Source organism: Cetorhinus maximus, chromosome 23, assembly GCF_964194155.1.
Source record: "Cetorhinus maximus chromosome 23, sCetMax3.hap1.1, whole genome shotgun sequence".
Taxonomy (NCBI): domain Eukaryota; kingdom Metazoa; phylum Chordata; class Chondrichthyes; order Lamniformes; family Cetorhinidae; genus Cetorhinus; species Cetorhinus maximus.
This window is the reverse complement of record NC_135901.1, coordinates 54,365,234-54,391,608: the sequence shown is the minus strand read 5'-3', so window position 1 is coordinate 54,391,608 and position 26,375 is coordinate 54,365,234. Positions and strand designations below refer to the sequence as shown.

The 26,375-nt window shown below is 44.6% G+C and overlaps 2 protein-coding genes across 2 annotated transcripts in view; one reads left to right on the top strand and one right to left on the bottom strand.

Moving 5' to 3' along the window:
* LOC144698049 (uncharacterized) overlaps nt 1-25,003 on the top strand; it is a 76,314-nt gene extending 51,311 nt beyond the window's left edge. The window contains exons 5-7 of the mRNA XM_078569982.1: nt 7,384-7,392; nt 19,706-20,004; nt 24,987-25,003. Coding sequence (XP_078426108.1) covers nt 7,384-7,392; nt 19,706-20,004; nt 24,987-25,003 — 325 coding nt within the window. The remainder of the gene's footprint in view (nt 1-7,383; nt 7,393-19,705; nt 20,005-24,986) is intronic.
* LOC144698562 (uncharacterized) overlaps nt 1-26,375 on the bottom strand; it is a 1,040,782-nt gene that overhangs the window by 303,016 nt on the left and 711,391 nt on the right. The window lies entirely within an intron of this gene.

The following is a 26,375-nucleotide window of genomic DNA, read 5'->3' as shown; positions in this document are numbered from 1 at the left end:
AAGATTGTGACCAGAGTCTCCACAAGTTCCATGTGAAGGATGCTGTCTCTGACAGTGCAGCAGTCCCTCAGTGTCACCCTGGAGTGTCAGCCTAGATAATGTGCTCAGGTTTATTAATATTTCCTCTTGTTATTGATGTGGGTCATTAAGAAACAATGGACTCTTATGATGTCATCCAGTCCCAGTGCGATGATGTCATGAAGAGTATTCAATACCAGCGGAGCCTGAAACAGTGACGATTAATTTATCACTTTTTAATGGTGATTGACCTGCTGTGTATTTCTCCAGGTTTGTGCTGTTCAGTATTTCAGTATGTATATATTTTTATTTTTGCTAAAACATATTCTTGTTTTGACACTGAAATCCAGAGGATTTTAACTCTGTTAAGTTCAATCTCCATCGAGTACACAGGAGGACTCAACTGGTCCAAACTTTTTCTGGTATCAATAAACAAAAATCCTTCAAGATGTTTATTTGGGGAATTGTTTTTCTCTGAGACCCGGGACAGTCAAACTATGACCCAAAGTTCAGATTTTGGCTTCAAGCCTGGGCTATGGGGCCCACATATATGGAGCACCATTACCAGATGTCCTTCATCCCCAGTTTTAATCACTCTACCATTGGTGGCCGGGCCTTCAGCTGCCTGGACCCTAAGCTCTGGAATTTCCACCCTAAATCTCTCCACCTTTCTAATTCACTTTCCCCCTTTCAGACACTCGTTCGAACTGACTTCTTTGACCAAGCAGTTGGTCATCTGACCTAATATGTCCTTATGCCCCTGTGAAACTTCTTGGGACAATGTATTATGTTAGATGCTCGATATAAATGTATGTTGTTGCATTTGTTGTTGTAATTCAGTCAGACCTGATCACTTATTGAGTCTGTTTGAATGTAACTCAGATAGACACAGCTTGTGTCATAGTTCAGTGAGATCTGATCACTTACTGAGTGAGCGAGTCTGCATCAATGTAACTCAGATAGACACAGCTTGTGTCATAGTTCAGTGAGATCTGATCACTTACTGAGTGAGTAAGTCTGTATCAATGTAACTCGGATAGACACAGCTTGTTGGAACAGACCTGGGGAGAAGTAAGCTCTGAATTAATCACTGGACTTTCTGTTCTCCACAGTTGGGAAAAAAGGTGATTCTTTCCAAACATCCAAATGACTAATCAAGTCATCAAAGATGATTTGTTGTTTTGAGTTGAATTATTTGGTAGAATTAGAGTGAAGGAATGGGATTGACGCACAGGCTGAGTCACCACTTTATGGACAGGAAGAGAGAGAATCTGGAGAGGAGAAAAGAATTAGTAGGTGACTGGGCACTGAATCTGGAACAATGAGCAGAGAGGGGGAGGAATGTGTGGGACAGGGGTTTATGGACTTGGGGGAAATGAATGGAGAAGGAATATTCCATAGAAACTAGAATTGTCTGTTCTGAATTTCTATCATGTACTGACAGTAAACACTTCTGTAAACTCTATTTACAGGGGATTAGAGGGAGAAGATTTTCAGGTGGGAAAATCAAACCAAAAATCTTGCAAGATCTTATAGAAACACAATTCATAAATGATCAGCCTCTGATTATGGAAGGAGAAATGTTTGTCTGTTCTGTCTGTGGGGAAGATTCACATCATCAGTGTGACTGGAAACTCACTGGGACACACACACACACACACACACACACGAGTTGGAATCGCATCTCGGGTCAAACCTGACATCACGTGTGCAAAAAGTCTGCTTTACATTCAGACAGTTGCCAGGGAGAGGAATGGAGTTGGTAGCTCGGGAATGAAAACAATGGTTTCAGACTTCCCAATATTCAATTGGAGGAAATTTCTGCACATTCACCACTGGATATCAGACAAACAGTCTGATAATTTAACAAAAGTGGAGAAGTGGAGAGAGGTGGTGGTGAGGTAGAGCTGGGCACTGACAGTGTACATGTGATAACTGACACTGTGTTTTCAGATGATGTCGCTGTGGGGAGAATGTTGATGAGAAATAAGAGGAGGCCAAGGCTGGATCCTTTGGGGACACCAGTGGTAACTGTGGGAGTGGGAAGGGAAGACATTCCAAGTGATTCTCTGGCTATGATTAGATAGAGAAGAATGGAACCAGGAGAGAGCAGCCCCACCCAGCTGGACGACAGTGGAGAGGTGTTGGAGCCGAATGGTGTGGTCAACATTGTCAAAGGCTGCAGACAGGCTGAAGCTTGTGTAAATTAGTCTAAATTTGAGAGATATACATATACAGTTTTTAAAAAAGCATATTTTCAGCATTATGAAAAGTTTTATGAGCCATAAAATGTTTGTAGAGGAGAAAACACCTTTCTGACTGTACATCACACCAATAGCTTCTGTTGAATATAAGTGAAACCATATTGCAGTGACTATGATAAAATCTGCTTGTGTGTGTAATTGGCAGTCATGTATATGAAATATCCTGTACTTGCAGAAATGGAATTTGAAGATTTTATTTAGTGAAGAATTATAGAGTTATAAAGAGAATTATTAAGAGTTAATTATACATGAGTCCAATTTACAATGTAGACTTTATATTAAATTTCCATGGAGCTTAGAGCAAGTATTTAGCTGCTTGAAGTGCTCTCTGCAGAATAATGATTGTCCAAACTGTCGGTTTGAAGCCTCCGCCCCGCTCAACATCTCCTGTAACCCCCAGATTTTCACTCCAGGGTCACACCAAGTCTGAGACATTAAAATGGGGTTTCACCAGGAAAAGGTTTGGGTAGCGCTGGATTAATAGACTCAGCGTATTGTGTTTAACACTAAACTATTTTATTTGACTTTTATGTGGAGTATATTAACATTAGCAGCCCCCAATGAACAGTGTTCAGTCCTGGATGTGATTAACAGCAAAATCCAATCACTGTCATGAATCATGAACTCGCTGATGCCTTAGCAGGTGGGATGAGGTAGTGAATCCCTTTCCACACTCGGAGCAGGTAAATGGTCTCTCCCCAGTGTGAACTCGCTGGTGTCTCAGCAGGTGGGATACCTGAGTAAATAGTTTCCCGTACACGGAGCAGGTGAATGGCCTCTCCCCAGTGTGACCGCGCCAATGCGTTTCCAGCTGAGACTGGTAGATAAATCCCTTCCCACATTCCCCACATTTCCACAGTTTCTCCCCACTGTGAACGGTGCCTTTTCCCTCCATGTTCAAAACCTAATGATATTGAGGTTATGATACATTGGGCGACTCCGTCAGATCCTGATGTGATGTTTGGTTTCAGTTTCCTGACTACAAATCCTCCCCTTCTAATCCCCTGTGAAATTGATTTAAAACAGAAAAAAGGGAGTGAGAGAGAACCCACAAAAACACAAAGGCAGGTTGTGAAATTGAGCTGAATGAATCTGGGAATTTGTGGGACCGGCAATAGGAAAAAGTGACCATGAAAATTGCTGGATTGTTATAAAAACACAACTGGTTCACTAATGTCCTTCAGGGAAGGGAACCTGCCACCTGGTCTGGACCTACACAAGACTCTAGCCTCTATGGGAGCAGATGAGAGGGAGAGAGAGAAATGGGAGTGGGTGCAGGGGAGAGAGAGATTAGAGTGAGAGACGGGGGTGAAGGAGAGGGATATCTGGCACCATCTGTGGTGAGAGAAACAGAGTTAACATTTTGAGCGCTTAAGACTCTTCTCCAGAATTGGTGAAGCAGAGGGGATTTATATTTCTACAACTCGGCCAGAACTTTGGCAGAATCTCCCAAACCTTCAAACTCCACCCTAGAAGGGCCAGGGTAGCAAGTGTATGTGAACACCATCACCTCCAAGTTCCCCTCCAAGTCACACACCATCCTGACTTGTCTGATATCTGGTACTGGATTAGCAGAAATTTCCTTTATTTAAATATTGGGTAGACTGAAGCCATTGTCTTCAGTCCCGTCTACAAACTCCACTCCCCAGACACCTGCTCCATCCCTCTCTCTGACAACTGTCTGGGACTGAACCAGACTGTTCACAACCATGATGAAATATTTCACCCCAAGATGAGCTTCCAACCACATATCCACATCATCACTAAGACCGCCTATTTCCACCTCAGTAACATCGCTCGACTCCAGCCCAGTCTCAGCTCATCTGCTGCTGAAACTCTCATCCATTCCTTTGTTACTTCTAGACTTAACTATCCTAACGCACTCCCGGCCGGCCTCCCACATTCAACCTCCCTGTAATCTTGAGGTCATCCAAAACTCTACTGTCCCTGTGTTTACTCGCACCATGTCTTGTTCACCCATCACCCTGTGCTCACTGACCTGCAAAGGCTCCGGGTTAAGGAGAACTGAAATTTGAAATATCTCATCCCTGTTTTCACATTCCTGCTCCCTAACTCCGAAATCTCCACCAGCCTCGCAACCCTCAGAGATATCTGTACTCCTCTGATTCCAGCCTCCTGTGCACTCCTGATTTGACTCACTCCAGCATTGGTAGCCATTTTGTCAGTATCGAAGGCCCCAAGCTCTGGAATTTCCTCCCTAAACCTCTCTACCTCCGGAGGTCCCCAGTATCATAGATGCCAGTCTTCAGCCAATTCGATTCACTCCACGTGATATTAAGAAATGGCTGAAGGCACTGGATACTGGAAAGGCTATGGATCTTGACAATATTCTAGCAATAGTATTGAAGACTTGTGCTCCAGAACTTGCTGCACCCGTAGCCAAGCTGTTCCAGTGCAGCTATAACACTGGTATCGACTTGGCTATGTGGAAAAATGTCCTGTACACAACAAGCAGGACAAATCCAACTGGCCAATTGCCAACCCATCAGTCTACTCTGGATTATTAGTAAAATGATGGAAGGGGTCATCAACACTTCTGTCAAGCGGCACTTACTTAGCAATAACCTGCTCACTGATGCCCAGTTTGGGTTCTGCCAGGGCCACTCAGCTCCTGACCTCATTGCAGCCTTGAATCAAACATGGACAAAAGAGCTGAACTCTAGAGGTGACATGAGAGTGTCTGCCCTTGATACCAAGGCAGCATTTGACCGAGTGTGGCATCAGAGAGCTCTAGCAAGACTGGAGTCAATGGGAATCAGGGGAAAACTCTCCACTGGGTGGAGTCATACCGAGCACAAAGGAAGATGGTTGTGGTTGTTGGAGGTCAATCAGCTCAGTTCCAGGACATCACTGCAGGAATTCCTCAGGATAGTGTCCTGGGCCCAACCATCTTCAGCTGCTTATCAATGACCTTCCTTCCATCATAAGGTCAGAAGTGGGGGTATTTGCTGATGATTGCACAATGTTCAGCACCATTCATGACTCCTCAAACACTTAATAACTCCATCCTCAAATGCAGCAATATCTGGACAATATCCATGCTTGGGCTGACAAGTGGCAAGTAACATTCACACCACACAAGTGCCAGGCTATGACCATCTCCGACAAGATAGAATCTCACTATCGCCCCTTGACATTCAAGGGCATTACCATCGCTGAATCCCCCACTATCAACATCCTGGGGGTTACCATTGACCAGAAACTCAACTGGACAAGCCATATAAATACTGTGGCTAAAAGACCAGGTCAGAGGCTAGGAATCCTATGGTGATTAACTCACCTCCTGACTCCCCAAAACCTGTCCACCATCTACAAGGCACAAGTCAGGAGTGTGATGGAATACTCTCCATTTGCCTGGATGAGTGCAGCTCCCACAACATTCAAGAAGCTCGACACCGTCCAGGACAAAGCAGCCCGCTTGACTGGCACCAAATCCACAAACATTCACTCCCTTCACCATCGACGCACAGTAGCAGCAGTGTCTACCATCTACAAGATGCACTGCAGGAATTCACCAAGGCTCCTTAGACAGCACCTTCCAAACCCACGATCACTACCATCTAGATGGACAAGGGCAGCAGATAGATGGGAACACCACCACTGGGAAGTTCCCCTCCAAGTCACTCACGATCCTGACTTGGAAATATATCGCCGTTCCTTCACTGTCGCTGGGTCAAAATCCTGGGACACCCTCCCTGACAGCACTTTGGGTGTAGCTACACCACATGGACTGCAACAGCTCAAGAAGGCAACTCACCACCACCTTCTCAAGGGAAATTAGGGATGGGCAATAAATGCCCAAGTCAGCGAAGCCCACATCCCTTGGAAGATTTAAGAAGAAAACCCCCTGGAAGATTCCCTTTAAAAGTGACATCTTTGACCAAGCTTTTGGTCACTGGCCCTAATATCTCCTCATGTGGCTCAGTGTCAAATGTTACTTTTCTGTGAAATGTCTTGGAACATGTTATAACATTAAAAGTGTGATAGAAGCAGAAATGATTGTTATTGATTTGGAATTATAACGCCGTCCCTTCATCATCGCTGGGTGAATAACCTGTAACTCCTTACCTAACAGCATCGTGGGAGCACCTTCACCACATTGACTGCAGCGGTTCATGAAGGTCAAACATCATCTTCCCCACAGGCCACTGGGGATTGGCAATATTTGCTGGTATCTGGGGAGAGGGAAACAGAGTAAACATTTCAGGTTGTGCAGAATGAATTACAGGAAATAAAAATTGTGCAGAATTTGATGGTCAATATGATCTCAGAGGTGGAAGATAAATGGACTATAGCACAGGGGAAAACAATTCCTGACGATGAAAGATATTGTGAGAAGATAAAGCTGGGAAGCCAGCAGCACATGGGCGGGGGATGTAGCAGCAGTGAAAACTTCATTTCGAATCAGTCAGCAGAAGCAACAGTAAAACACTAAACAGCTAAAATACACCCATATTAGAGACAGAGGAAGTTGGGCAATAGCAGACAGGTGATCAGAGAGGACAGAGCTGAAACAGAGCAATGGATGGTGTTATGAATTCAATTCATCCTGCATCCCTGGGTGCTAACAGTGCAGATTGTAAAATATAAAGGTACAGGATGTTCTAATGCTTGTTACGTTGGTTCCTGTCTAGTAGCAAGGGTGGGACCCTCTGGGAGTGTTTTGATAGGTCACAGATCAGTTCAAGTGTCAGTGAACAGCTCTTCTTGAGGCAGTTATTTCCGGAAGTTGCCAGGCAACAGGTGGCACAGAGACAGGGACGGGCAGACGTCCCAGTTAAGTGAAGTTAAAAATTTAAAGAAAAGGCTGCAGGGGCAGAATTTAACTAAGGAGGGCTGTTGAAGCAAAGGTACCCCTTTGGAGCAATGGTGTTCTGCTTGGCACAGCCATAACTCTAAAACTGTGCTTGCAAGCTAGTGTTTGAGTGTACTCAGGAATCCAGGGAGAAGGAATCACGGAAAGCGAGACTGAAACTCTGTGAGATGGGCCATCCATTGTTAAAGCCATCTGAGTGGGAGTGACTTTTGGAGAGAATGCCAGGTGAGATCTTCGATGCTGGAGATTGGAAACCCTCTTGAGAAAGACTAAGTTTCAGTGAGATTGGTTGAGTCAATGTGGGACTAACGGCTGAGTGGATTGTAGAGAAATCCATGGAATCTCTTTTGGTTGCATCTGTCATTTACTCTGTAATGTGGTGTGTCTCACCACAGTTCGTCTGTTAATTCACATGTACCTCATACTTACCCTGAATGTTCGAGTATCAGGTACATATTGTAAATTGTTTTATCTTTCTGAACTTGTACAGTAAATTTTGTTTTATTGTTGTTCAAAACCCATGGAAACTTGTGCCTTTATTCCAAAAGCAGGTATCTTAAATCTCAACCTTCATCTACTTGAAACAAAATGTTATTGATCCCTCACCAGATCGCATGTGTCTGGCCAAGAATAATAACAATGGACATGGGATTCAGATCCACAAGAAAGAAGCCACACCAGCCGTTAGCAGGATCTACACCAATTGGTGAAGTCAAAACTAAGACACAGAGCCTTTTCTTGCTGAGATAGTTTGTTGACTTGGTTCACTGTCAACACTGCTCACCCACGCCCAGTGTCCCAGCTATCCTCTACTTCATTGTGTTCAAACACCCATCACCTGTTTACTTTAACACTCTCATTGACATTAACAAACCTTAACAATGTAACTGAGAAGGCATTCACACCAACCTCAGAGCCATGGAACTTTGCATAGATAACAGAGCATAGACAACAGAGCATAAAACCAAAATCTTTAAATTGTAGATGAATAGTCAAAAATACTCACCTGTGAAACAATTTCAAGGGTCAACTTTAAACTCTCCTGCTGGAGCCTGCAGCTGGAAAGATATCAGAAGCACTGGAGTCAGAGAAAAATCTCCCAGTTGAGGAAATACCCGGAGTGCGGGGTGATGTCACCGTGTAATTGTCGATGTGTGATGATGTCACAGTGTAATTGTCGATGTGTGATGATGTCACAGACACGGACACAGAACATCTGGGTCTGTGCAAACCAGTGATCACCACACATTATGAAGAATGGGAGGGTCCTTGAAAGGGGACAGAGGAGATTTACCAGAATGGGTCGAGGGATGGGGGATATGAGCTAGAAGGTTTTGTTCTCCTTCAAGTAAAGGAGATTGAGGGAGATTTGATAAAGGTGTACAAGATTATGATAGGTTTAGATAAGGTAGATCACACAGAATCACAGTGTGGAAGAGGCCCATCGAATCTGCACCAACACGTGAGAAACACCTGACCGACCTACCTAATCCCATTTACCAGCACTTGGCCCATAACCTTGAATGTAATGACGTGTCAAGTGCTCATCCAGGTACTTTTCAAAAGGATGCGAGGCAGCCTGCTTCCACCAACCGCTCAGGCAATGCAGTCCAGACCGTCACCACCCTCTGGGTAAAGAAGTATTTCCTCACATCTCCCCAAATCTCCTGCCCCTCACCTTGAACCTGTGTCCCCTCGTAACTGACCCTTCAACTAAGGGGAACAGCTGCTCCCTAACTACCTGTCCATGCCCCTCATAATCTTGTACACCTCGATCAGGTCGCCCCTCAGTCTTCTCTGCTCCAACATAAACAACCCAAGTCCATCCAACCTCTCTTCATAACTTGAATGTTTCATCCCAGGCAACATCCTGGTGAATCTCCTCTGCACTCCCTCCAGTGCAATCACATCCTTCCTATAATGTGGTGACCAGAAATGCACACAGTACTCCAGCTGTGGCCTCACCAAGGTTCTATACAACTCCAACAACACCTCCCTACTTTTGTAATCTATGCCTCGATTGATGAATGCAAATGTCCCATATGCCTTTTTCACCACCCCACTAACATGTCCCTCTGCCTTCAGAGATCTATGGACACACATGCCAAGGTCCCTTTGTTCCTCAGAACTTCCTGGTGTCATGCCATTCATTGAATACTTCCTTGTCAAATTACCCCTTCCAAAGTGTATCACCTCACACTTTTCAGGATTAAATTCCATCTGCCACTTATCTGCCCATTTGACCATCTCGTTTATATCTTCCTGTACTCCAAAACACTCAATCTCACTGTCAACCACCCGGCCAATCTTTGTGTCATCCACAAACTTACTAATCCTACTCCCCACATGTCGTTTATATAAATGGTGAATAATAGGGGACCAAGCACACATCCCTGTGGTACGCCACTGGCTTCCAGCCACTAAAGCAGCCTTCTGTCATCACCCTCTGCCTCCTACAGCTAAGCCAATTTTGAATCCAACTTATCAAATTACCCTGTCTCCCATGTGTATCTGCCTTCTTTATAAGTCTCCCATGTGGGACCTTGTCAAAGGCTTTGCTGAAATCCATATAAACTACATCAAACTCACTATCCTCATCTGCACACCTGGTCACCTCCTCAAAAAATTCAAACGAATTTGTTAGGCATGACCTCCCGCTGACAAAGCCATGCTGACTTTCCTTGATCAAACCTTGCCTCTCCAAGTGGAAATGGATTCTCTCCATCAGGATTTTCTCCAGTAGTTTCCCTGCCACTGATGTGAGACTCACTGGTCTGTAGTTCCCTGGCTTATCTCGACAACCCTTCTTAAAGAGCAGAACCACATTAACTGTTCTCCAGTCCTCTGGCACCTCCCCCGTGGCCAGAGGGGAATTAAAATTTTGGGTCTGTGCCTCTGTGATCTCCTCCCTTGCCTCCCTCAGCAGTCTGGGATACAAATCATCCGGACCTAGAGATTTGTCCACTTTTGAGCCTGCCAACACCTCCAATACCTTGTCACTCCCAATATCAATTTGCTCAAGAACCTTGCAGTCTCTCTCCCCGATTTCCATACCTTCATCCTCATTCTCTTGGGTGAAGACGGATGTGAAGTATTCATTCAACACTCTAGCAATGTCCTCTGGTTCCACCCATAGATTGCCCCCTTGGTCCCTAAAAATAACGATAGTTATCAAAAAGCTATTCCAATTAACCGAATGTAAAATGATTATGGGACACAGATTAAGGATTTTGGGCAAGGTCTGTAGGGGTAATGAGAGGAAGAAATTTTACACTGTGAGTGGTAATGACCTGGAACTCAATGATTACACTCAGAGGCCGATAATATCCAAGTCCTGAATTTCTATCCTGAACTGACAGTGACATGTTTGGGAAACGATATATACAGAGCATTAGAAAAGGATGATCCAGGTCCTGATGAATCGAGTGACTCTGTCATATCTAAATGTGATGTTGGTCTTGACATTCCCGTCTGTAAATCCTCCCCTTCTGACCCCCTGTAAAAGGAGTTTCCAAAATCCATCCCTGTCAGTCCAGGATAGAAATTCACAACATTCTCTCCTCCAGCTACTTGGACCAGGATGACCGCGCATGCGCCCTGCTGCACATTGCCCCCTATAAAGATGGCGGCCGTTACCCCGGGCCTGGCGAAGGAAGAAATCCAGAATTTTTCGGTCCGTTCTCTGCAAACACAAAACCGGTGCCTTGTTATTTGGGCTCTGTGGCCTGCACTGTGTCATTATGAAGCCTCCCTGCCCACTCCGCTGGCTCTATTCCTCCTCACACACCCACTAACTCTGTTAGTTTGCTCCACTCGACATTCTCACCCGCTCTGAGCTACTTCAGTCACAGGCCAGCACTGCGCATGCCCATGAAACAAACCGCAATGCGCATGCTCCAGCACACACCGTACTGCGCATGTGTAAGGAGCTCCTGTTGTGAGGATAGGGCACGTTCTGCTCCCCTTTGAATGCTGGGTAGCCCCGCTGTCATTGAAAGTCCATATTTCTGAATAGGAAATTATTATTTGTGATCCAGTGACGATTGGAACCACAGGGCCAAGATATAACAATGTTTTTTGATATCAACTGACTTAATAAAGTGCACTGGTCTTCCGCCATAGTTCTGTGCCAGGTGTAATTAACAGCAGAACAAATCCATCGTTAGATGTGAACTCAGTGGAATCTCAGGAGGCCGTGTGAACAAGTGATTTTTCATTCCACACACAGAACATTTAAATTCTGTCATCAGTAAGGATGTAACAAATCAGCTGGTGAACGATCATTTCACAGTGTGATTTTACCCATAAGTTTCCAGCTCATATTGGGATCTCAAATCCTTCTGATAATGAGTTCCACATTCTCAACCATCTACAGTTATCAAAAAGCGGGTGCTGTGAATCTGAAATGAAAATGGAAAATGCTGGAATTTTTAGCAGATCTGGTAGTACCGGTACAGCAAGGAATATAGCATCAGTGAACAGTCCTGAAAACTTAATGCTTCTCAATGCAGATGCTCCTAGATGTGCTGAGTGTTTCTGGCACATTCTACATTATCTCTGGTGAATGAAAATTGATCATGATTTACACATTAGATTTATTAGTGACTAACTTATATTTATTTCCATCCATTCACAAGTGGAAACATCTTCCACGTGTCCATCCTGTCAAACCCTTTCACTATCTTAAAGTCCTCGGTCAGGTCATCTCTCACTCTCTTTTCCAAACAAAACTTTTGCAAACTGTTGAATCTTTGTTGATTGATATAACTTTCCAATTCTGGCATCATTCCAGTAAATCTGTTTTGCACCTTCCCCAGTGCTTCTCGATCCAATTTAACATATGGAGACAGAGCTAATCTGAGCATCAACATTACTACTGCCCCAAATTCCTGTATGTTGGAAGGATCAGTACAGCAGTGGGAGAGAGGACTGTGGTTTCGAGCTGTTATTCATCATCCTCTATTTGAGAGATTATCTCACTAGAATATTTGGACACTAAGGGAATCAGTGGAAATGGGGCGGGAAAGTGGAGTTGAACTGAAAGATCATTTAATGGTGGAACAGGCTCAAAGAGTCATATGGTCTATTCCAGCTCCTATTTCTTGTTTTCTTATGAACATCACTGACTCATTTCCATACAAGCACAACAGATGCAGCGCCCGCCCTTCACCTCTTCCCTCCCCACATTCCAGGTCGCCAAACACACTTTCCAGGTGACACAATGAAAAAGATTAGCAACCTGAAACATTCCGTCCGCTTGGTCGACATGAAACTAAACTCATGATTAATTCCTCCTCAATAACAGGGAGTGGATCAATAACACCACTACTGACAGAGCTGATCGATTCCTAAAAGACATAGCTGCTAGACTGGGTCTGTGACAAGTCGTGAGAGAGTCTTCAAGAGGGAAACACATACTTGACCTCATCCTCATCACTCCGTCTGCTGCAGACACACCTTTCCATGACAGCATCAGTAGGAGTCACCTCCTACGAAGTCGTTGTGGAGACTAAGTCCCATCTTCACATTGAGGACGCCCTCCATCGTATGGTGTGGCATTACCATCGTGCTAAATAACATAGGTTTTGAATAGATCTAGAAACTCAAGGCTGGGCATCCTTGGGGCACTGTGGGCCAACGGCAGCAGCAGAATTGCACTCAACCACAATCTGTAACCTTATGGCCTGGCAAACCTCCCCAACTCTACAAGTAGCATCAAGCCAGGGGATCAACCCTGGTTCAATGAAGAGTGCAGGAGGGCATGCCAGGTGCAGCATCTGGCATACACAAAAATGAGATGTCAACCTGGTGAAGATACAACAAAGGACTACTTGCAGGTCAAACAGTGTAAATGATATGTGACAGACAGAGCTAAGCGATTCCACAACCAATGGATCAGATCTAAGCTCTGCAGTCCTGCCACACCCAGTCGTGAATTGCAGTGGACAATTAAACAACTCACTAGAGGAGGAGGCTCCACAAATATCCCCATTTTCAATAGTACTGAAAACCTGGACTCCAGAACTCGCTGCACCCATAGCCAAGCTGTTCCATTACAGCTACAACACTCGCATCTCCCCAGCAATGCGGAAAATGGCCTGGGTACGTCCTGTACACAAGGCATGATAAACACAATCGGACCAATTACTGCCCTATCATTCTACTCTCGATCATCAGCAAAGTAATGGAAGGGGTCATCAACAGTGCAATCAAGTGGAACATGCTTAGCAATAATCAGGTCACTGGTGCTCAATTAGGGTTTTGCCAGGATCACTCAGCTCCTGACCTCATTACGGCCTTCGTTCAAACATGGACAAAACAGTTGAACTCCGGACGTAAGGTCAGAGTATCTGCCCTTGTCATCAAGGCAGCATTTGACCGAGTGTGGCATCAAAGAGCCCTAGCAAAACGGGAGTCAATGGAAATGAAGGGGGAAACTGTCCACTGGTTTGAGTCTTGGGTTGTGGTTGTTGGAGGTCAATCATCTCAACTCAGGACATCGCTGCAGGAGACCCTCAGGATAGTGTCCTCAGCCCAACAATCTTCACCTGCTTCATCAATGACCTTCCTTCCATCATAAGGTCAGAAGTGGGGATATTCACTGATGATTGCACAATGTTCAGCACCATTCGTGACTCCTCAGGTACTGAAACAATCCATGTTCAAATGTACCAAGACCTGGAAAAACTTGGCGGATGGAATATAATTAGGGAATATGTGAGGTTATACTATTTGACGGGAAGGATAGAGGAGCTGGATATTATTTAAGTGGAGAAAGGCTGCAGAAGACTGAAGCACAGAGGGATTTGGGAGTCCTTGTGCATGAATCCAAAAAAGCTAACATACAAGTTCACCAGGGAATAGGGAAGGAAAATGGAATGTTCGTCTTAATTTCAAAGGGAATGGAGTATAAAAATAGGGAAGTCTTGCCAAAACTATACAAGGCAGCAGTTAGACCGCCCCGAGAATACTGTGAACAATTTTGGTCCCCTTATCTAAGGAAAGATATTCTGGCACTGGAGGCAGCCCAGAGAAGATTCATTCTGTTGATCCCGGGTATGGAGGGATTTTCTTTTGAGGAGAGGTTGAGTAGGTTGGGCCTGTACTCATTGGAGTTTAGAAGAATGAGTGGCGACCTTATTGAAACATATAAGATTCTTCGGGGGCTTGACAGAGTAGATGCTGAGAGGTTGTTTCCCTTTGTGAGAGAGTCTAGGACTAGAGGGCATAATCTCAGAGTTAGGGGGTGCCCATTTAAAAAATAGATGAGGCAGAATTTCTTCTCTCAGAGGGTAGTGAATCTGTGGAATTCTTTACCACAGAGGGCTGTAGAGGCTGGGTCATTAAGTATATTCAAGGCTGAGATAGACAGATTTTTAAACAGTAAGGAAATCAAGGTTATGGGGACAAGGCAGGGAAGTGGAGTTGAGGATTATCAGATGAGCCATGATCTCATTAAATGGCGGAGCAGACTTGATGGGCCAAATGGCCAGCTTCTGCTCCTAAATCTTATGGTCTTATGGACAATACCCAGGCTTGGTCTGGCAAGTGGTAAGTAACATTCATGCCACATAAATGCCAGGCTATGACTATCTCCAACAAGAGAGAAGATAACCAACTCCCCTTGACATTCAAATGCATTACTACCATTTAATCTCCCTTTATCAACATCCTGTGGTTACCATTTACCTGAAACTGAATTGGACCAGCCATATACATAGTCCGGCTACAAGAGCCAGTCAGAGGTGAGGACTCCTGCTGCGAATATCTCACCTCCTGACTCCCCAAAGCCTGTCCACAATCTACAAGGCACAAGTCAGGAGTACGATGGAACACTCTCTATTTGCCAGGATCAGTGCAGCTCCAAAAACACTCAAGAGCTCAACACCATCCAATGCACTGGATTGGCACCACATCCACAAACATTTATTCTATCCACCACCAACGCACAGTCGCAGCAGTATCTACCATCTCCAAGATGCACTGCAGAAACTCACCAAGGTTCCTTAGGCAGCACCTTCCAAACCCACGACCATTACCATTTAGAAGGACAAGGGCAGCAAACACATGGGAACACCACCACCTGTAAGTTCCCCTCCAAGTCACTCGCCATCCTGGCTTGGAAATATCATCGTTCCTTCACTGTCACTGGGTCAAAATCCTTGAACTTCCCCCAGCATTTCATGAATGAATTTTTAAAAATCAGTTGTAAACACAAAGCTTCCAGCCGGGATTGAACCGGGGACTTTCTCATGTAAAGTAAAGGTGATAATCAGTGCACTAGGGAAATGAGTGTGAATCCCCCCCGGACAGAGCGGAACTGACCATCCATCTCTAGCTCTAATTCCCAAACAGAAAATGCTGCCAAGAATCAGCAAGTCAGTCTGAGTCTGTGGCCGCGCTCACCATCTGAAACCGTCACAATGCCCGGCTGATTGACGGCCGCTCTGGACCAATAGGAAGAGGGGGCGGGACTGGAGAACGGAGCTGGTGCGGCTGGTCCTCCAACCAATCGGAGTGAATGAGGGCGGGGCCGGGCTGGGAGTGAAGCATGCGCAGTGTGAGTAATGGCGACTGAGAGACGCTTCTTTCTCGGATTCGGAATCGGTGAGTGTGTGAATGGCGGGGCGGAGGGAGCGATGGATACGGCGGGTGGGCGGAGAGGCTTTGGAAACATGTTATGTAAACAGCAATCCCTGAAAAATAACTTTCCGGTCCCCGGGGTAACCGTTTCCCCATTTGCACCGAGCGAGGCCGCAGCTTTCTCCAGTTACAGACACGGGGGTAACGGCCGCCATCTTTATTGGGGGCAAAGTGCATCAGGGCGCACGCGCCGCCGCCATCTTTATGGGGGGCAAAAGATCAATATGTTGCAAAAGCTCAGCAGGTCTGACAGCATCTGTGTAGAGAGAGACAATAGTTAACGTCTCGAGTCCGTATGACTCTTCTTCAGTGCTAAGGAGAAGTAGAAATATCATGGACTTCACACTGTTTATGAGTGGTGAAGCAAGTGGAACAATGATGTTCAGGTCCTGTTGAATCGAGTGAATCTGTCCAATCTTGATGTGATGTTTGGTTTGAATTTCCCGTCTGCAAATCCTCACCAAGGCTCCTTAGGCAGCAGCTCCCAAACCCACGACCACTACCATCTAGAAGGACAAGGGCAGCAGATACATGGGAACACCATCACTTGTAAATTCCCCTCCAAGTCACTCACCATCCTGACTTGGAAATATATCTCCATTCCATCAATGTCGCTGGGTCAAAATCCTGGAATTCCCTTCCTAACAGCACTGTGGGTGTACCTACACCACATGGACTGCAGCGGTTCAAGAAGGCAGCTCCCCACCACCTTCTCAAGGGCAATGAGGCATAGGCAAGAAATGCTGGCGCAGCCAGCGATGCTCGCATCTCATGAATGAATTAAAATAAAATGCTGTAAAAAGGAGATTCCAAAAATTCCATCACTATCCAAGGGTTGGTGCAGGAGGGAGGGCTTTAGATTCCTGGATCAATGGGCCCATTTCTGGGGAAGTTTGGGCCAATACAAGTCTGACAGGTTGCACCTGGGCTGGAACAGGACCAACATCCTTGTGAGGGGGTCGCTAATGCTGTGGGTGGGGGGTTAAACTAACTTAGCAGGGGGATGGGTTACAGAGTGGAGGTATACTAGGCGTCATGCACAGACAAGTATAGAAGGAAAAAATCAAGTCAGTCTGGAAGGCAGAGCATATATTGTCAAGTTAAGGCACAAGGCAGCATGGCAAGGCTGGATGGCAACTATATTAATGCAATGAGTCTTGCAAGTAAGGCCGATGAGTTGAGGGTGTTGATGAACACATGGGGATATGATATCATTGCTATAACAGAGACATGGTTGAGGGAGGGGCAGGACTCACAGCTCAATACTCTGGGGTATGGAATCTTTGGGTGAGACGGGGGTGGGGGTGTAAAAGAGGAGGTGGGGTCACAATATTGATCAAGGAGTCAATTACGGCAATAAGGAGGGATGATATCTTAGAAGCTTCCTCAAATGAGGCCATATAGGTAGAACCTAAAAACAAAAAGGGGGTAATCACATTGCTTGGAGTGTACTATAGACCCCCAAACAGACAGTGAGAGATAGAGGACAGATATGTAGGCAAATCTCAGAGAAGTGTAAAAAGGACAGGGTAATAATAGAAGGGGATTTCAACTTCCCCAATATTAACCGGGATCGACAAAGTGTGAAAGGTTTAGAGGGAGCTGAGTTCTTAAAATGTACCCAAGAGAGCTTTTTAAGCCAGCACATAGGAAGTCCTACGAGTGAGGCAGCAGTCCGAAGCCGGGCAAGTGGCAGGAGTGTCTGTGGGGGAGCATTTCGGTAATAGTAACCATAATTGAGTAAGATTGAAGGTAGTTATGGAAAAGGCGAAAGATGATCTGGAAATAAAGATTCTAAATTCGGTGAAGGCTGATTTTAATATGATAAGACAAGATCTGGACAAAGTGGACTGGGAGCAGCTACTTGTAGGAAAATCTACATCAGAGCGGTGGGAGTCATTCAAAAAGGAAATAGAGAGAGTGCAGGGCCGAAAATAAACCAAATTTCATAGGGAACAACAGTTTATACTGCATGAGAAAAGGGTGCTGATTGGTTGGCCAGTCAGTCCTGATTGGTCATTGCTATGGAGAATGTTCCAGGTAGTTATCATCATGTGCTTTTGTTTAATTCAACAAAAGGTGCCATGCCTGGACTTGTTCCTTCTGCCTGCAGAGGACAGGTCCCCGTGTATGAATATATGTAGCTTCTAGCAAATGTAAGTGAGACACTTTATGAGCCTGACTGATAATCTTTGAAATTTGATGTTCTTATGTCTGTCCTGATGAGTACAAGATTAAATGTTTTGACAGAATGTCTCCTTTTTTTAACAGTACTCAAGTGCATTAAAGGGGGGAAGTGTGGTAGACAGAGGGAGAGGTTTCGGGAGAGAATCTCAGAGCTTGGGGACAAGGGAACTGAAGGTACGGTCACTAATGGTGGAGCGATTAAAATAGGGAATGTACAGGACCAGAATTAGAGCAGTGTAGATATCTCAGAGGGTTGTGGGGCTGGAGGAGATTACAGAGATAGGGAGGGGCGAGGCCTTGGAGGGAATTGAAAACAAGGATGAGAATTTTAGAATCAAGTTGTTGCTTGACTGGGAGCCAAGGCAGGTCAGGAAGCAGAGGGGTGTAAGGGAAACGGGCCTCACCGTGAGTGAAGACATGGACAGAAGACTTTTGGATGGTGTTAAGTTTGCAGAGGGTAACGTAGGAGACCAGCCAGGAGTGTGTTGGAATAATCGAGTCTGGAGGTAACAATGGCAGCGATGAGGGTTTCAGCAGCAGATTCACTGATACAGGGTGAGGTTGGGTGATGTTACAGAGGTGGAAACAGGCGATCTTAGTAATGGCACAGATATGAGGTCAGAAACTCATCTCGAAATCAATTTTAACACCGTGGTTGTGAACAGACAGGTTTAATCTCAGACCGTTCCGAGGGAGAGGGATGGAGTAGGTATCTAGGGAATGGAGATTGGAGCAGGGACTGAGAACAGTGTCTTCAGACTTCTCAGTATTTAATTGGGGTTAATTAGTCATCAGGAAGAGAAGCAGGAACCGGAATGGACCATGAGACTGATCCCAGGTTTAACGTGGTTAGAGAGAGAGAGAAGGAAGGAAGGAAACCCAGGGAGGTTTGGAGAAACCATCTTCACAATTGCTCATTAAATCTCCCAACTGAGTTTTGAACACAAGGTTAATGTCTGCTATTCTGTCTGGTCGGTCAGGGGGTTTCAGATTAATGTTTTGTCACAAGTAATGACTGAAGTGAATGATCAAACATATTGTTATCTCCAGTTGTACAAATTTGTTAAAAAGATACAGAAAGAATTGTCCAAAACTCTGGATTTCAGCACAGGGAGGAGGGAGAGTGTGTGGGACGGGGATTTGCAGCTTTGGGGGAACAAGAGAGGAAAAAATGTTCCATAGAAACTAGAATTGCCTGTTCTGAATTTCTATCCCATTCTTACAGTGATGACTTTTATAAACTCCTTTTACAGAGAATTAGAAGGGGATAATTTGCAGATGGGAAACTCAAACCAAACATCACTTCAAGATCTGACAGTCACTCGATTCATCAGGACCTGAGTATCATCGGAATTTGAATGTGGACGGAGAAATGTTTGTCAGTTCTGTCTGTGGGAAAAGATTTCAAACATCAGTGTGACTGGAAAAGCACTGAGACGCACACACACCCGAGTGAGAGTGTTCCAGTGAACTGACTGTGGAAAGAGCTTTAACCAGTTACACAGCCTGAAATAACGTCACACCATTCACAGCTGGGAGAAACCATACCGTGTTCTCTGTGTGAATGAGGCTTCAACTGATTATCAAACCTGGAGAGACACAGGGATACCTACACCATGGATAAACCGTGGAAATGTGAGGACTGTGGGAAGGGATTCAGTTACCCATCTTTGCTGGAAATCCACCGACGTACTTACACCGGAGGGAGACCGTTCACCTGCTCCAAGTGTGGGAAGGGATTCACTTGGTCATCCAGCCTGCTGAGACACCAGAGAGTTCACACTGGGGAGAGGCCTTTCACCTGCTCTGAGTGTGGGAAGGGATTCACTCAGTCATCCTACCTGCTAATTCACCAGCGGCTTCACACTGGGGAGAAGCCGTTCACCTGCCCTGTATGTGGGAAAGGCTTCACTGGGTCCTCTGACCTGCTGAACTACCAGCGAATTCACACTGAGGAGAAGCCAATCCCGTGTACTTCCTGTGGAAAGAGATTCAGGTCTTGGTCCAACCTCAAAGTACACCAGCGAGTTCACACTGGAGAGAGACCATTCACCTGCTCCAAGTGTGGGAAGGGATTCACTCAGTCATTCAACCTGCTGATCCACCAGCGAGTTCACACTGGAGAGAGATCATTCACCTGCTCCAAATGTGGGAAAGAATTCACTCAGTCATCCAACCTGCTGAAACACCAGCGAGTTCACAACTGACTGCAGGAGTCTGATTTTGCTGTTATTGCTGCTGTGAATCACATCCAGGACTGAACCATGTTCATTCTGACAGTTGGGGTTTAAAGCCAGCTAGTCTGGGTGTTTAATGTACTTTTAAGATGTTAATTAGATAAACATAAGGAAGTTAAAAGGTAAAGTATAAATTTGCATTTGTTCAATACAGCATTCAAGAGTGGGAGTAAAACCTTGCACCTAGCTGGGAGACGCCAAGCAATGTGTTTAAATAACTAATAAAATTAGTGGGATGAAAATGTTATTGTTCGAAGATGTGACATTAAAAACCTAGGATGCAATGGAAAATTGACATTGAAATGGGAAGCTAGGTATAAACAGAAAGGAATTTGTGTGTGTAGGGCAGAGGCATTTAATATCTAACCAGCCTGTAAGCCTACAACTGTGTATGCAAAGGAACCAAATTGAAAGGAACCTCATATTTAATTTGTAAGGTCAAATGTGCTTTGCCAGTTGTCTGTTTAAAGTCTATGGGTTACTGTTGCCTTGGTGAAGATTTACCTGGAGTGATTAATTTGGGGATTTGTTTAAAAGTTATTATGATAGTAATTTGTAGACATGTGTATGTGTTTAACTTGCTAAATTAATAAATTATTAATTTAGTTTTATATATAAAAAAACCTTTTGAAGCTCAGTGGTCTTATTCCTGAATTCAGAGCCGCATCTCAAACATACCAATTGAAAATATAGGTTATGACAGTTGTTCAAGTTACCCTCTCAGATTTAAACAACTCAGCCTTTACCAACTGCTGTGTTATAACTCCCAGTGACAGAGAAGGAAGAGTGATATATTTCCAAGTTGGGATGGTGAGTGGCTTGGAGGGGATCTTCCAGGTGGTGGTGCTCCCATGTGTCTGCTGCCTTTGCCCGTCTAGATGGTAGTGGTCATGGTTTTGGAAGGGGCTGTCTAAAAAGGCTTGGTAAGCACCTTCTAAACCTAAAAATTAGGGTGTGAACAATTGGGAAAACGATGAGATGCCCTCGCTCACATCAAATATTGGGGTGGTCTCTCTCTCCAGTGTGACTGTGTTGCTCTGTAAGTAAATGGGATAACCAACTTCATCTCTTCCCACATCCAGCTGCTGAGTGATCAGTCTGCAGTGTGAGTGATCCACGACTTTCCAGCTCAGATTGGAATTCAGTCCCTTCCCACATTCAACAACAACTTGCATTTATATAGCACTTTAACAGTAGTAAAAATGCCCCAAACTGCTTCACAGGAGTGGTAACAATCCCCACATTAACATGATGGTTTCCTGACAATTCTGTGCTCATGTCTCCAATTGAATCTCTAAAAGACTGCTGTAATTTCCATACAAAAAACAGGAATGCACAGATTTTACTGACATAAACCAGTGGCTCTGAGAAATGTTCTATAACAATGCGTAACATCCTTACGGTTGGAAAACCACTGATCCTCTGACTCAGTATGATCCATGCATTGGTTGACCTGCTAGGAATATAAAATAAACGGCAATTGTTTGTCTATTTCATGTCAGTGACATCACACACATTTATTTTAGTCCAATGTCTCAGAGCTGATTGTCTCCCAGATTTCTTCCAACAATCTTAACAAGTCTTACCTGTCTCCCAGTTTGTTTCTAATGCTCCTGCATTCAGCCGTTCCCATTCTTATTTCCATGGATACTTCTCACTGGTATTGTCACTATTATTTTCTTCTCTTTACTGTTTCTTATTCCGTTTCCTATCTGCTTTAGGTCTCCCCATTCTGGCTATTTAGGCATTGTTCCCAAAGTTGGTAAGGATATGGAATGTATCAAGCAGCATGTTATATATGTATCTGCTGTGTGCCTGCCATTTTCACCAGTCTCTCTATATCCTCCTGACATTTGTTACTATCTTCCTCATTGTTTCCTGTATTTCCCAGTTTTGTTTCATGTGCAAATTTGAAATTCTGCCTGTATCCCCATGTCCAGGTCAGTAACATATATCAAAGAGATCAGCAGTGCCAACACTAGACCCTGGGGTCACACTGCTGTAAACTCCCATCCATTCTGAAAAACAAACTTTTCTGCTGAGCCAATTTTATACCCAGGCTGAAACTCATGGGTTTCAGCTTTGCTGACAAGGCTATTGTGTGGTACCATATTAAACATCATTTGAATGTCCATGTAAAAGGTATCAACCCCACTCCCCTCATACACCCTCCCGTTTCTACGCCAAGTTTGTCAAAAATTATTTGTCTTTAATAAATCCATGGACTTTTTCATTTATTAATCCATACTTTTCCAAGTGCCAATTGATTTTGTCCCAGATTATTGTCTCCAGCCTTTCCCCACCACTGATGTGAAGCTGATTGTCCTGGAATTGCTGTGTTTTTGAACAGGGGTGTAACATTTACAATCTGTCAGTCCTTTGACACCACTACTATATAAGGAGGGTTGGAAGATTGTGACCAGAGCCTCCACAAGTTCCATGTGAAGGATGCTGTCTCTGACAGTGCAGCAGTCCCTCAGTGTCACCCTGGAGTGTCAGCCTAGATAATGTGCTCAGGTTTATTAATATTTCCTCTTGTTATTGATGTGGGTCATTAAGAAACAATGGACTCTTATGATGTCATCCAGTCCCAGTGCGATGATGTCATGAAGACTATTCAATACCAGCGGAGCCTTAGTGGTGAAAACAGTTTTGTTCGAGATGGCAGCAAGTCCATTACTGATAGATCAGCAAATAGAATTAATGGGAAAGAAAGTGAGGCAGCTCATGCACATCAGGAATAGTGTTGTAAATTATGGAGAGGAACAAAATCTTCAGTACCTGCTAGGTATGGCACAACACATGTCCCAGGGGCAGCAATGAACAAACTCAGGGGAATATTGAGCTACCGAGTCAAAACAACATTATGTTCTTCCTCCATGTAACCTGCCTCAGAATTCACTCCCTCACTAGACCATCAATACGAGGGGAATTAACATTTTCAATAATTCCAAGAGGAAAATAGAGGCTTTAATTATCCAGGATGTTGTTCTGAAATTTACACAACCTCCCACTGTCACCATGGCTGGCAATAGGCCACTCAATGTTAGTTTTGCTGTTGCCTCTGTCCCAGATGTGGTTCAATATAGATTTAATGTTAAGAGAAAGGGATGGGATTGGATGGTCAAACCTGCTCACATGCTACAGAGGGTGATGTTTACTAGAATTGGCCAAAAATTGTGGATCTCATAGGAACCAATACTTTATCCCCAGTATTAGTCAGTTTGGTTGGTGTTGTCCACCCGATAGGACAGGAAGTGTCCTCATGTCTCTCTGTTTGTATTGGTGTGAATGTGTCTCTGAGTGTGTATATGTGTGTGCGTGTGGAGAGAGGATGCCTGCATGTGTGCGTCTGTGTGTGTGGAGAAGATGTCAGTATGTGTGTTGTGTGTGGAGAGAGGGTGTGTGTTTGTGTGTGTGTGGAGAAGATGTCAGTATGTGTGTTGTGTGTGGAGAGAGGGTGTGTGTTTGTGTGTGTGCGTGGAGAAGATGTCAGTATGTGTGTTGTGTGTGGAGAGAGGGTGTGTGTTTGTGTGTGTGTGTGTGTGGAGAAGATGTCAGTATGTGTGTTGTGTGTGGAGAGAGGGTGTGTGTTTGTGTGTGTGTGTGAAGATGTCAGTATGTGTGTTGTGTGTGGAGAGAGGGTGTGTGTTTGTGTGTGTGTGTGAAGATGTCAGTATGTGTGTTGTGTGTGGAGAGAGGGTGTGTGTGTGTAAGACAGACAGACGAAGTGTATGTGGGTCTCTGTGATTGGGTCTCTGTGTGTGCTGCTTCTCATTCGCTGTAACGCAAACCTTCCTCTCCAAACGGACTATGTGGCTTTTGAGTGTCCCATCGAGTGATGTGAATATTACAATTACAACATTCTTCACCTACAGGCTGACTGTGTGCTGTGTAAAACCTGACATCAACACAACCAGGCCCACTTCTCCTGGAACAACATGAAGTGTCTGCTGCTTTCCAGGTCCCTTCCTTTCCCCTCACTATTATCGTCAGTTCATTTGCAAATTCCTTGTGAGGTGCGACTTTCTTTTCCGGAATCCATGTTGAGGATCTCTAATGGATCCTTCTCTCCCCCAGTAATCAGAAACAGAATCTCTTAGGATCCCATCAAGCATCTTCCCTGTGATCGAGGTCACGCTGATGGGCCTGTCATTCCCTGGCTTTGATTTGTCCCCGATTTGGAAAGTGGGAACACCATGAGCTACTTTCCGATCTCAGGGAACAATCGCTGACTCTATTGAGCTGCTGAATATATGGAAAAGAGGCTCACAAGGCACCCGTTCTATCTCTTTAAACCCCCTTGGGTGGATATCATCTGGACCTGGAGCACCATCTAGTTTGAGATTTCCTATTTTCTCCAGGATGACAATCCCTTTCTATTTTAATATTGATGATGTTATTGTCGACAGCACATCCCACAGCTGGAATCTGAGCATCATCCACAGGAGTGCAGACTGATGTGAAACAGTCATTTAACAGCTCAGTCATAGCCTGGCAATCTGATTCAATCTGTCCTCAACTGTCTTTCAGTGGCTCGAAACCACCGTTAACCATCTTCTCACTCCTGATGGAGCTGGGAATGCTTTGCTGTTATTCCCACAATTGTTCACCACCTTCTTTCCCAAAGGTCTCTTCTCTTCTCTAATGGCTGCTTTTCTTTCCCTCAATTGTGGCTGATATATGTCTAACACACACACACACACACACACGCATCAATAAAACAGGGCATTCCAGGAAATACAAAGCAGGTGTTTCTTTATCTGGAGATAAATGTCTGTTGTATAATTCTCCCAGCAGTTTACAAGTACCTCTGAAATAGTCCATCTGCTACTTTAATGCAGAGTTTAATCAATGTATTTAAAATAGATTTATTATAAATGAGTTAACACCTGCCTTTCAATGGTGGATACAGAATAATTACCACAATCATTTTCAGACTGGAAACTTAAGCCTGCCATTTCACTTTCAGTCAGGAACAGTTTTACACCAATCTCTCATTTGACAACACGTTTCCAGCATTCACCATTGTTCTTCCTGACTCTAAACACAGTTGTAAAGGAGCGTCCTGTTCTGTGTCCAGGAGCTCTGAACCATGGAAGAGAACAGCTGGGACACATTTCTTACCCACCTCAGGGTTAAGCCACACAAGGACTTTGCTGTCAGTGAAGAGAGAGGAGAAAGACCAAAGTGCTGTTTGTCCCTCTCAGTGTGACCCTGAGGGACTGTGTCCAGGTTGAAGTCCTGTTCTTGCTGTATGTTCCTCGACCCAGATTGTCCTTTCTGATCTCCAACCAGGTGATAACAAAGAACAAAGAAAAGTACAGCACAGGAACAGGCCCTTCGGCCCTCCAAGCCTGTGCCGATCATATTGCCTGTCAAACTAAAACATTTTGCAATTCCGGGGTCCGTATCCCACTATTCCCATCCTATTCATGTATTTGTCAAGCTACCTCTTAAACACCACTATCATACCTGCTTCCACCACCTCCTCTGGCAGCAAATTCCAGACACTCACTACCCTCTGCGTAAAAAACTTGCCCCGCACATCTCCTCTAAAGTTTTCTCCTCCCACCTTAAATCTATGTCCCCTAGTAATTGACTCTTCCACCATGGGAAAAAGCTTCTGACTATCTACTCTGTCCATGCCACTCATAATTTTGTAAACTTCTATCAAGTCGCCCCTCAATCTCCGTCGCTCTAGTGAGAACAATCCGAGTTTCTCCAACCTCTCTTCATAGATAATAACTTCCAGACCAGGCTGCATCCTGGTAAACCTCCTCTGCACCCTCTCCAACACTTCCATATCTTTCTGGTAATGTGGTGACAATGTGTTGTTAAATACTCAGGTGTGAAAGGCAAAAAACTACAACAATGTTTTCAAAACAAAGCTGATTTGTTTGAAATTTATCCAGAATATTAAACTCCAGCCTGGTTACAAGCACGATTAACATCAGCAGAAACAAACCCCAATTGTCAGAATGAACAGTGTTCAGTCCTGGATGTGATTAACAGCAGCAATCACAGCAGTACTGAACTCATTCAGTCACTTATGAACTCGCTGGTCTGTCAGTAGGTGAGGTGACTGAGTGAATCACTTCCCACACATGGAGCAGGTGAACAGCCTCTCCCCAGTGTGAATGTATTTGTGTTTCAGCAGATCCGTTTTGCTTTCAAATCTCCGCTCAC